The sequence below is a fragment of the Pristiophorus japonicus genome, chromosome 10 (assembly GCF_044704955.1).
Source record: "Pristiophorus japonicus isolate sPriJap1 chromosome 10, sPriJap1.hap1, whole genome shotgun sequence".
Taxonomy (NCBI): domain Eukaryota; kingdom Metazoa; phylum Chordata; class Chondrichthyes; family Pristiophoridae; genus Pristiophorus; species Pristiophorus japonicus.
In genome coordinates, this window is record NC_091986.1 from 183,907,112 (window position 1) to 183,920,271 (window position 13,160).

Consider the following 13,160-nt stretch of genomic DNA (forward strand, 5'->3'; position numbering starts at 1 on the left):
GGGGCTGGTTTGCCGCACGCTCCTTCCGCTTGACCTCTTCACGCTCTTTGCGTTGAGACTCGACGAGCTCAACGCCCTCCTGGGGCGGTCTTCGGCCAGGGTCTCCCAGGTGTCAGTGGTGATGTCGCACTTTACCAGGAAGGCTTTGAGAGTGTCCTTGTAACATTTCCGTTTCCCACCTTTGGCTCGTTTACCATGAAAGAGCTCCACATAAAGCATTTGCTTGGGGAGTCTCGTATCTGGCATGCGAACTATGTGGCCTGCCCAGCAAAGCTGATCAAGTGTGATCAGTACTTCAATACTGGGGATGTTAGCCTGGACAAGGACACTGATGTTGGTGTGCCTGTCCTCCCAGGGGATTTGCAGGATCTTGGAGGCATCATTGGCGATACGTCTCCAACGACTTGAGGCGCCTTCTATACATCGTCTATGCCTCGGATCCAAAGAGGAGGGCGGGTATTACTACAGCCCTGTCGGCAATGAGCTTGGTGGTAGATTTGAGGGTCTGGTCTTCAAAACACTTTTCCTCAGTTGGCCAAAGACTGAGTCAGTCCGGGGTCGGAGAGAGGCCTACAAAAGGCCGCTAGAGGCGTCGGGAGGTGCGTGAGTCCGGTGTCGGCGAGAGACCAACAAAAGGCGAGCCGGTGCAGCTACAGGGAGAGGGCAAAAAGGTAGAAAGAAACAGAAAGGTGACATCACAGCCAAGGGGGCAAGTGATTGGCTGTTGATTGGCGAGTAGTTTTTCTTTTTTCTCTTCTATAACAGTGAGTAAACTTTAGCATTGTTGTTGCCAATTTAAGTTAATCTAAGGGTTAAGTCATGATAGGAAAGCTCAGTCACGTGATATGCTCCTCCTGTACCATGTGGGAACTCGGACACTTCCGATGTCCCTGACGACTAAGTGTGCGGGAAGTGTATCCGCCTCCAGCTCCTGACGGACCGCGTTGCGGAATTGGAGCCAAGGGTGGATTTACTCTGGAGCATCCACGATGCTGAGAATGACAGGAGTAGCACATGTAGCGAGTTGGTCTTACCGCAGGTGAAGGGTCCACAGCCAGATAGGGAATGGAAGACCAGCAGGAAGAGCAGTGCAAGGAAGGTAGTGCAGGGGTCCCCTGCGGTCATCCCCCTGCAAAACAGTTACACCGCTTTGGGAACTGTTGAGGATGACTCACTCATCGGGGAGGGCAGCAGCAGCCAAGTTCATGGCACCGTGGCTGGCTCTGCTGCACAGAAGGGTGGGAGAGCTATAGTGATAGGGGACTCTATTGTAAGGGGAATAGATAGGAGTTTCTGTGACTGCAACCGAGACTCCAGGATGGTATGTTGCCTCCCTGGTGCAAGGGTCAAGGATGTCTGAGTGGCTGCAGAGCATTCTGGAGAGGGAGGGTGAACAGCCAGTTGTCGTGGTACATGTAGGTACCAACGATATAGGTAAGAAGCGGGAAGAGGTCCTACAAGCTGAAGTTAGGGAGCTGAGTTAAATTAAAAAGTAGGACCTCAAAAGGTAGTAATCTCTGGATTGCTACCAGTGCCACGTGCTAATCAGAGTAGAGGGAGCAGGATAGTTAGAGTAAATACATGGCTTGAGCAGTGGTGCAAGAGGGAGGGATTCAAATTCCTGAGACATTGGAACCAGTTCTGGGGGGAAGTGGGATCTGTACAAAAGGGACGGTCTGCACTTGGGCAGGACTGGAACTGATGTCCTCGGGGTAACATTTGCTAATGCAGTTCGGGAATGTTTAAACTAATATGGCAGGGGGATGGGATCCTATGCAGCGAGATAGGGCGAAGTAATATGGAGTCAGAAACAGATGGTAGAAAGGTAAAAAGCAATAGTGGAAGGCCGAGTAAACAAAGGCAAGAAACAAAAAGGGCCAGAAACAAAAAGGGCCACACTACATCATAATTCTAAAAGGACAAAGGGTGTTAAAAAAACAAGCCTGAAGGCTGTGTGTCTTAATGCAAGGAGCATCCGTAATAAGGTGAATGAATTAACTGTGCAAATAGATGTTCACGGATATGGTGTGATTGGGATTACAGAGACGTGGCTCCAGGATGATCAGGGCTGGGAACTCAACATCCAAGGGTATTCAACATTCAGGAAGGATAGAATAAAAAGGAAAAGGAGGTGGGGTAGCATTGCTGGTAAAGAGATTAATGCAATAGTTAGGAAGGACATTTGCTTGAATGATGTGGAATCTATATGGTAGAGCTGCAGAACACCAAAGGGCAAAAAACATTAGTGGGAGTTGTGTACAGACCTCCAAACAGTAGTAGTGATGTTGGGGAGGGCATCAAACAGGAAATTAGGGGTGCATGCAATAAAAGGTGCAGCAGTCATCATGGGTGACTTTAATATCCATATAGATTGGGCTAACCAAACTGGAAGCAATACGGTGGAGGAGGATTTCCTGGAGTGCATAAGGGATGGTTTTCTAGACCAATATGTCAAGGAACCAACTAGGGGGAGGCCATCTTAGACTGGGTGTTGTGTAATGAGAGAGAGGATTAATTAGCAATCTCGTTATGCGAGGCCCCTTGGGGAAGAGTGACCAAATATGGTGGAATTCTACATTAGGATGGAGAATGAAACAGTTAATTCAGAGACCATGGTCCAGAACTTAAAGAAGGGTAACTTTGAAGGTATGAGGCATGAATTGGCTAGGATAGATTGGCAAATGATACTTAAGGGGTTGACTGTGGATGGGCAATGGCAGACATTTAGAGACCGCATGGATGAACTATAACAATTCTACATCCCTGTCTGGCGTAAAAATAAAAAAGGGAAAGTGGCTCAACCATGGCTATCAAGGGAAATCAGGGATAGTAGTCAAGCCAAGGAAGTGGCATACAAATTCACCAGATATAGCAGTGAACCTGGGGACTGGGAGAAATTTAGAACTCAGCAGAGGAGGACAAAGGGTTTGATTAGGGCAGGGAAAATAGAGTACGAGGAAGCTTGCAGGGAACATTAAGACGGACTGCAAAAGTTTCTATAGATATGTAAAGAGGAAAAAGGTTAGTAAAGACAAATGTAGGTCCCCTGCAGTCAATCAGGGGAAGTCATAATGGAGAACAAAGAAATGGCAGACCAATTGAAGTACTTTGGTTCGGTATTCACTAAAGGAGGACACAAACAACCTTCCAGATATAAAAGGGGTCAGAGGGTCTAGTAAGAAAGAGGAATTGAGGGAAATTCTTATTAGTCGGGAAATTGTGTTGGGGAAATTGATGGGATTGAAGGCCGATAAATCCCCAGGGCCTGATGGACTGCATCCCAGAGTACTTAAGGAGGTGGCCTTGGAAATAGCAGATGCATTGACAGTTATTTTCCAACATTCCATAGACTCTGGATCAGTTCCTATCGAGTGGAGGGTAGCCAATGTAACCCCACTTTTTAAAAAAGGAGGGAGAGAGAAAACAGGGAATTAGCCTGACCTCAGTAGTGGGTAAAATGATGGAATCAATTATTAAGGATGTCATAGCAGCACATTTGGAAAGAGGTGACATGATAGGTCCAAGTCAGCATGGATTTGTGAAAGGGAAATCATGCTTGACAAGTCTTCTGGAATTTTTTGAGGATGTTTCCAGTAGAGTGGACAAGGGAGAACCAGTTGATGTGGTATATTTGGACTTTCAGAAGGCTTTCGACAAGGTCCCACACAAGAGATTAATGTGCAAAGTTAAAGCACATGGGATTGGGGGTAGTGTGATATGGATTGAGAACTGGTTGTCAGACAGGAAGCAAAGAGTAGGAGTCAATGGGTACTTTTCAGAATGGCAGGCAGTGACTAGTGGGGTACCGCAAGGTCCTGTGCTGGGGCCCCAGCTGTTTACATTGTACATTAATGATTTAGACGAGGGGATTAAATGTAGTATCTCCACATTTGCAGATGACACTAAGTTGGGTGGCAGGGTGAGCTGCGAGGAGGATGCCATGAGGCTGCAGAGTGACTTGGATAGGTTAGGTGAGTGGGCAAATATGCATGGCAGATGAAGTATAATGTGGATAAATGTGAGGTTATCCACTTGTGGTAAAAACAGAGACAGACTATTATCTGAATGGTGACATTAGGAAAAGGGGAGGTGCAACGAGACCTGGTGTCATGGTACATCAGTCATTGAAGGTTGGCATGCAGGTACAGCAGGCAGTTGTTAAGAAAGCAAATGGCATGTTGGCCTTCATAGCGAGGGGATTTGATTACAGGGGCAGGGAGGTGTTACTACAGTTGTACAGGGCCTTGGTGAGGCCACACCTGGAATATTGTGTACAGTTCTGGTCTCCTAACTTGAGGAAGGACATTCTTGCTATTGAGGGAGTGCTGCGAAGGTTCACCAGACTGATTCCCGGGATGGCGGGACTGACCTATCAAGAAAGAGTGGATCAACTGGGCTTGTATTCACTGGAGTTCAGAAGAATGAGAGGGGACCTCATAGAAAAGTTTAAAATTCGGACGAGTTTAGACAGGTTAGATGCAGGAAGAATGTTCCCAATGTTGGGGAAGTCCAGAACCAGGGGTCACAGTCGAAGGATAAGGGGTAAGCCATTTAGGACCGAGATGAGGAGAAACTTCTTCACCCAGAGAGTGGTGAACCTGTGGAATTCTCTACCACAGAAAGTTGTTGAGGCCAATTCACTAAATATATTCAAAAAGGAGTTAGATGAAGTCCTTACTACTAGGGGGATCAAGGCGTATGGTGAGAAATCGGGAATGGGGTACCGAAGTTACATGTTCAGCCATGAACTCATTGAATGGCAGTGCAGGCTCGAAGGACCAAATGGCCTACTCCGGCACCTATTTTCTATGTTTCTATGGCACTGGAGGCGATGTTGAATCTCCGCATCAATGTCTGCCTCTGTTGATAAGAGGCTCCCGAGACATGGGAAATGGTTCACATTGCCGAGGGCCTCAAACCTCAATGATTGGAGGGCAGTTGAATTAGAGAATGGGTTAACTTAAAATAAGGAAAATTCTGGAAGGACTACACAGTCAGTTAAGCAAGGACTGTAATTCTGAATTTAGACAGAGGTAGGAGCTCTTTAGTAACAACTATTGTTGCAGAAATGTTGGAAGTAGTAAGATAGATGCAATATTTTAAATTTTAACAAAGAAACTCACAAAAACCAGCCCTCTAGTCTAATAGAACATTGGCAATTTCAATAATTGTATTGTGGTTAACTTGAAGAAATCACTTCAGTAGTAAATAAAGGATTGTGATTTTAAAAACACCAACCAACTTCTGTGCAAGAAGGGGAAAGGAACATACAGCAACACAGAACCAGCTAGATCCACACATACACTTTATTGGAACCAGCCAGAACTATAGTGGAAAGTCAAAGTAACAAATCCCCATCACACAAACACTCCACCCTCAAAACAGTAGAATTATGTACTACAATATGCAGTTTGTTGTATGAACAGAATATTGAAGGTCACGGCTTGATACAATTTGCCTTCCAGGGTTTCTACTCTGCAGCACCGAGAATTTATTTTCCCAATTGTCTAGACCAATTGAAGGTCTATCTTGCCACCAAACAAGTCCAGGGAGGGAACCAAACACTGCACCTTCAATGCGGTGGAGAGGACAGGTTAGGAGAGTAAAAATTAAATGCAACCAAACAAAAGCTGCCTACTTCTATTACCATAAAATCACCCATGCCACCCATCTGCTGCTGAAACCCTCTTCCTGCCTGTAAAATCGCCCCTAGTTGATGACTCCAATGCTCCTCGTCAGACCCCCATCCTCAACAAATTTCAGTTTATCCAAAACACTGCAGAACATATTCAGTCCTACACTAAATGCCACTTGCTCACATTCTTGCTGACTTACAGTACCTCATGCCTCATCAGTAGTTGCCTTGTTCTGTAATCTTTACATTCATCATTTAAGAACATATTCTTCAATTTCAATTTAATTGTATAAAAAATAGTGTAATCTTAATAGTTGACATGACAATCAGATTAGTTGAGATGTGTCTCTGGCCAAAAACTTATAGCATCACTTGATCATAAATGTGCATAATATCTGATTCAATATATATGTGATTTAGATGAAGGAATTGAGTGTAATAGAGAAACATAGAAAATAGTTGCAGGAGTAGGCCATTCAGCCCTTCGAGCCTGCACCGCCATTCAATGAGTTCATGGCTGAACATGCAACTTCAGTACCCCATTCCCGATTTCTCGCCATACCCCTTGATTCCTAGTAGTAAGGACTACATCTAACTCCTTTTTGAATACACTTAGTGAATTGGCCTCAACAACTTTCTGTGGTAGAGAATTCCACAGGTTCACCACTCTCTGGGTGAAAAAGTTTCTCCTCATCTTGGTCCTAAATGGCTTACCACTTATCCTCAAGACTGTGATCCCTGGTTCTGGACTTCCCCAACATTGGGAATATTCTTCCTGCATGTAACCTCTCTAAACCCGTCAGAATTTTAAACGTTTCTAGGAGATCCCCTCTCATTCTTCTGAACTCCAGTGAATACAAGCCCAGTTGATCCAGTCTTTGATATGTCAGTCCCGCCATCCCGGGAATCAGTCTGGTAAACCTTCGCTGTACTCCCTTCAATAGCAAGAACATCCTTCCTCAGATTAAGAGATCAAAACTGAACACAATATTCCAGGTGTGGCCTCACCAAGGCCCTGTACAACTGTAGTAAGACCTCCCTGCTCCTATACTCAAATCTGCTAGCTATGAAGGCCAACATACCATTTGCCACCTTCACCGCCTTCTGTACCTGCATGCCAACCTTCAATGACGATGTACCATGACACCCAGATCTTGTTGCACCTCCCCTTTTGCCCTAAACTGATGGTGGTGTGAGCTGTGAGGAGGTCGCCAAGAGGTTGCAGGGTGACTTGGACAGGTTAGGTGAGTGGGTAAATGCATGGCAGCTGCAGTATAATGAGGTTAAGTGGGAGGTTATCCACTTTGGAGGCAAAAACACGAAGGCAGATTATATGAATGGCGGCAGATTAGGAAAAGGGGAGGTGCAACGAGACCTGGGTGTCATGGTTCATCAGTCATTGAAAGTTGGCATGCAGGTACAGCAGGCGGTGAAGGCAGCAAATGGTATGTTGGCCTTCATAGCTAGCAGATTTGAGTATAGGAGCAGGGAGGTCTTACTACAGTTGTACAGGGCCTTGGTGAGGCCTCCCCTGGAATATTGCGTTCAGTTTTGGTCTCCTAATCTGAGGAAGGACATTCTTGCTATTGAGGGAGTGCAGTGAAGGTTCATCAGACTGATTCCAGGGATAGCAGGACTGACATTGGAGGAGGAGAAACTGGATCAACTGAGCCTTTATACATTCAAGTTTAGAAGGATGAGGGGGGGATCTCATAGAAACATAAGATTCTGACGGGACTGGACAGGTTAGATGCAGGAAGAATGTTCCCGATGTTGGGGAAGTCCAGAACCAGGGGACAGTCTGAGGATAAGGGGTAGGCCATTTAGGACTGAGATGAGGAGAAACTTCTTCAGAGTTGTTAACCTGTGGAATTCCCTGCCACAGAGAGTTGTTGATGCCAGTTCATTGGATATATTCAAGAGGGAGTTAGATATGGCCCTTACAGCTAAAGGGATCAAGTGATATGGAGAGAAAGCAGGAAAGGGGTACTGAGTGAGTGATCAGCCATGATCTTATTGAATGGTAGTGCAGGCTCGCAGGGCCGAATGGCCTACTCCTGTACCTATTTTCTATGTTTCAATTGCCAAAACTGAGACAAACCAGCAATTTTCCAAGAAATGCTTTGGCAAATTGGATGTTGTAACCACACCATGCACAGCCCAGATAGGGAGCAAACTTATTGGCAGTAGTTTTGGCATAGGATTCTTAAATGGACTTCTAGAAAATTGTACTGATGTGACTTGCTTGCTATTTTAGAGAACGTATTTGTAGTGACAAACTCACCATTCTTCTTGTGGCCTTTTCAAGATGTTTTTTCTGTGAAGCAAGCCTGAAAATTCTAACCAAGATGACAACTCGAAGCACTCGAAAGACAGTCACCACCCTGAGAAACAAGGTTTATTAGTGGAATTATCCGTTCTTTAGAAAGCTAAATCTTCCTTCTGCAATAAAAGTATCTGAATCAGAAAATAATATTTCTGGTGCACTTTGCTACAAAACATTCAAGTTTTAAGCAAGATTGCTACAAAACATAGAAGCTTAAAGCAAGATTGTCTAAACACCATTCACATTTTTTGCATGGTACAGTTTAAGGATTCCCCAGACCTTGCATAAATACATTTAATTGACCAAGTTCCTTGCAATTGGTCAAATGCCACATTCTCAGCTGGCATCACTGAATTATGTGGCAATATCAATACTTGGAAAATAAGTATCTAAATGGGATAGAGAAGCAGAGGGATCTGGGAGGTACAGATATACAAATCACAAAGTAGCAACACAGGTTAATAAGGTCATTAAAAAAAGCCAACAAAGCACTGGGGTTCATTACGAGAGGGACAGAATTGAAAAGCAGAGAAGTTATGTTAAACTTGTAGAGAAGCATCAAACCTTGGTTAGACCACAATTGGAGTACTGTGAACAGTTCTGGTCTCCATATTATAAAAAGGTCAGGAAGGGCATGGGAAAAGATTTACTAGAATGAGACCAGAACGGAGAGATTGTACCTGGAAAGATTGAACAGGCTGGGGCTCTTTTCTCTAAAGACTATGAAAGTGTAGATGTAAAAAAGATGTTTCCACTTGCGGGAGAGACCAGAACTAGGGGACATAAATGAAATAGAGAATTCAGGAGAAACTTCTTTATCCAGAGTGTGGAATTCGCTACCACAAGGAGTAGTTGAGGCAACTAGCATAGATGCATTTAAGGGAAAGCTAGATAAACACAAGAAACAAAAAGAGGGAAATCTTGATGGAGTTAGATGAAGAAGGGTGGGAGGAGGTCATGTCGAGTTTAAACTGGTTCTAACACTTGCTTTGGTTTTCCCCATCTAAACAGGAGGATTGGCTGGCCGAAACATTATTCCTTCCTAATTATATAGAGATCAGGAACTCAACATCAGGGAAAATTCAAAGATGTGCTCCACCATTCCATGTAGCAGCAAGTTGATGCCTAATTCACCAGGGGTAGAACTTTTAACTATTAGGAATGTGTTTGGGAACAATTCCTTTGCCAGTTAACGAATCACAAACATTCGCATCTTGAAAGCTTTCCACTCACTATTTCATGATTTCAATATTTTGCATAGTCACCCCATTGGTGGCCTTCCCTTGCTATGTTGAAAAAAATGGACTCCGTTGATAGCACCCCCACCTCAGAAGGTCATGTGCTCAAACTGCACTCATTTTAGCCCTAATCTCGGTTGGCACTCCAGTGTGAAGTATTGAAGCAACACTCCATTTTCAGAAGAGTTGCTTTACAACTGATGCATTAAACAAAGGCCTCATCAGTTTATTTTTTATAGTTCAGGCCGGTTTTTAAAGATGCCAGACACAATTTCAAAATCCTGCCGAATAGTAGATAGATAAACTGGTCATTCAGCTCACTATTTTGTTGGGTCTAGTAAACAAAAGTGGTTGCCGCATTTATCCCTGCAACTGTCAAGACACTATTTAAATGCAAAGGCAGTGTTAAAGTCGGTCTTCTTCCTACCAGTCACATGCCCAGTAAAATTAACAGGATGTATGAGATGCATGCACCTTAATTGTGGCATCACAAGTTGTGAACCCTTCTAACTTGCTTCACACATATCGACCTCCAAAAGATATTTCTGACCAAATACACTGGCATAATATTTCTAAGCTTCAAAAGCATGAGGAAAGATTTTTTTAACATTTAAAAATGGTTTTGCTCCCCTTCCTCCCTGCTCAACCATCCATTTGTTCACTTTTAAATTTACTGGTTTGTAACAGTTAAGTACGGATATCATGGGGGTGTGGCATCAGCCTGTATTTAGACTTCAAAAAAGTGAGGGGAAACAGAATTAATATTGAATCATCCATCTGCTTCAATAAGATTACTACCCTGTATTTCCAAATCAGCTCCCATTTAGATCAATGCTTTCTATTTAAAGTTGAGATTTTTTATTGAAAGGGAAAAGAAAGGCTTTGCATTTATATAGCTCCTTTCATAACCACTGGACATCCCAAAGTGCTTTACAGCCAATTAAGTACTTTTTGAAGTGTAGTCATTGTTGTAATGTAGGCAACACAGCAGCCAATTTGTGCCTAGCAAGCTCCCACAAACAGCAATGTGACAATGACCAGATAATCGGTTATGTTGGTTGAGGGATAAATATTGGCCAGGACACCAGGGCTAGCTCTGCTGCCCTTCCTCGAAATTGTGCCATGGGATCGTTTATGTCCACCTGAAAGAATAGGTGGGGCCTTAGATTAATGTCTTATCTGAAAGATGACACCCCTAACAGTGCTGCACTGGAGTGTCAACCTAGATTTTTGTGGTCGCATTAAAAAACCTTACTGATTAAAATGTACAAAACATATTTTCTTTAAAATTCTGCAAGGTTTCAAATTAGTTGTGTGTCTGTAAAGTTGAATTCCAAAATCTGGATTTCAATGAATTTTAATAGACATCACTATACCTGGGAATCAGTGTTGCTCCACTCAAATCAGAAAAGGCATATACCATTGTAATAACTTGGGTAACCACCACAATAACTGCATCCAGAACATTAAGCTTGGAACGAAAATATACACGGAACCTGCAACATACAGATTGGATATGTAAATCACAGTTGAAGTTCTATATTTGTAAATTTTAATTTCATGGTTGGAGCAGTTTAATGTAGCTTTACAGTGCAGTGCAGCACTATCCCCATCCAAAGCAGACTTAGGATATCAGTTTGGATCCATTTCAGAAACTATTTGTTAAAAAAAAATACAAGATGCATATTTCTAGAGCATAATGATTTTGACTTGTTTATAGTCAATGATAGTTTGCATGGTGGCAACCCAGTCAGTTAAATCATAGAATGAGGAATACTAGACTATGTGGAGATGAAGTATGCTTAAATCATCCCACCCAACATAGGGAAGTTGTAGGCTAGGTATTTACTCACTTTAATTGCACAAGCACAATACAATTTTCATCCCATACTGCACTGCAGATCAAGCTTCAGTTAATCAATAAAGAAAGTTGCAGGAGCAATCTCCTCTACATTGGGGAGACCAGAGGCAGAGAAATCGCATTGCTGAACACCTCCATTCAAGCTGCAAACGAGCACTTCAGGTCGCTTGTCACTTTAATTCTCCATCTCTGACCCCTCAGTCCTCTCCCTCCTACACTGCTCCAATGAAGCTCAGCACAAGCTTGAGGAACATCATTTCATCTTTTGATTAGGCACTTTACAGCCTTACTGAACTCAATAGATCATAACCACCACTCTGACAGCAAATGCTGGTAATGGTCCTGCAGTAACCATTTATGGTTCTTCTGGATCCATCTCGTGTTTCTTTATTGTCCCATTGCCAAGCCCTTTTGCCATTTGATTACTCCTGCCCTCCACCCCATCGCAAGCCTTCCCCTTTGATCGTTCCTCCCCACCCCTTTCCATGGCTTGCTTAAACTGTTAAATCCCTAACTTCTTCCAGTTCTGCTGAAATGTCATTGACCTGAAACATTAATTGTTTCTCTCTGCACAAATGCTGCCTGACCTGCTGAATGTTTCCCGCATTTTCTGTTTTTATTTAAGTTGCAGACTTCAAGCCTACACAGTAGCTTCTACTCCAAATTACTTGAAACAAGAGGAGGAGTGAAAGATAAACAGAATGAATAAATATTCTACTGAAGGTGCCTGTGCCTGAATTTTCTTGGAAGATGGGCAATAGATCATTTAAGTTTGGAAATTAGTTTGATGAAGATTGCTCTATGTAAAAGCCTTAAAATAAAATCCAAGGGAGTTTTGTTATTGGGCTAAAAGGGGAATTGGCTTTGAGTTTACCAAATAACCACTGGAAAACCAGTCACACTCCACCTTCATCAAGCAAGAGATCATTAACAACTGCTATTTACAACATGGAAATGCTGTGAAATTTACATTTCAATGAGGGATGCAGCAGCTCAAAAAAAGTTCACATGTAATGCTTTTGGAAATGGATTTTGTTCAATAGCATTGGGGAAGAGAGATTTATTTCAAAAATAGTTGCAAGTTGTTTTCTCTCTGAATCCCAATATTTGGACACATGTGGATTACTCTCATCCTTCATGCAAATCATTTACACATTAAAATACAGATCACATTAAAAAAAAAGACCCTTACCCTTCAACAAAGATTCGGAGGAGAACGTCAATAACAAAGAAGAAGGATATAGCCAATGATACTCCTACAATTCCATGCTTAAACGGCCTACTTTTATTTGCAGTTGACAAGTCCACAATTACAAGAACAACATCAACAATTATAAGTACGATACCAAAAATCCTGCAAGAAAAGAACAAAAAATTGGTCTGGTTCCAATTTTCTTACCGAAGATTTGCAAATTTTAACAAAAGCAGGGAAATTGAATTAAAGCAGTTAGCTCCAGTTGAAGAGCTAACACCATCATAAGAAAGTGGGCCAGATGGCTTCAATTTCTAGGATTTTACAAATGAAATCAATTGATAAAGATTGCACTGTACTCAAATTAAGTTTTACAAAGTGTTCAGCCAAAACTTTAGACACGCTACACTTATCCTCTTCTATTGCCTACCGTTAAAACATAAGAAACTTTAACATTTTTGTTAAATGATTGGGAACATTTAGGGCTGGACTGCCCATGATTGAATGCTATTAATACCATCTCATGTAAGCCAGGAACACTACTGTAACCTTTGTTCCCAGCCCTGCTTAGAAAAAAAACTAGCATAACACGGTCATGGTTTCTTCACAGCAAGCTGCCATACTATTTCGTCCTCTAGATCAAGGAAGTAATTTACAACTAAATGCAAATAAGGACATGTAATATTGCATTCCACTGAAAAAAGTCTACACAAAATTTGAAATCCACAATAAGGGACCAATGTGTTGCACACCAAATGGAACATAGTTGCAGTGCCATGTAAAGATGGGGGTTTTGTGGAAAAAGGGAAGAGATTAGCTTACTATGCAATCACAGTTTTATAGTAGCCAGGTATTACAATATTGCACTTCAATTATTTCTAATGCCATATGATTAGCTTAATATCAGT

The 13,160-nt window shown here is 42.5% G+C and overlaps 1 protein-coding gene across 1 annotated transcript in view; it reads right to left on the bottom strand.

The window, feature by feature from the left end:
* tpte (transmembrane phosphatase with tensin homology) overlaps positions 1 to 13,160 on the bottom strand; it is a 120,851-nt gene that overhangs the window by 52,856 nt on the left and 54,835 nt on the right. Inside the window, exons 6-8 of the mRNA XM_070891331.1 lie at positions 12,253 to 12,414; positions 10,576 to 10,695; positions 7,920 to 8,019 (exon numbers count right to left, since the gene is read on the bottom strand). Coding sequence (XP_070747432.1) covers positions 7,920 to 8,019; positions 10,576 to 10,695; positions 12,253 to 12,414 — 382 coding nt within the window. The remainder of the gene's footprint in view (positions 1 to 7,919; positions 8,020 to 10,575; positions 10,696 to 12,252; positions 12,415 to 13,160) is intronic.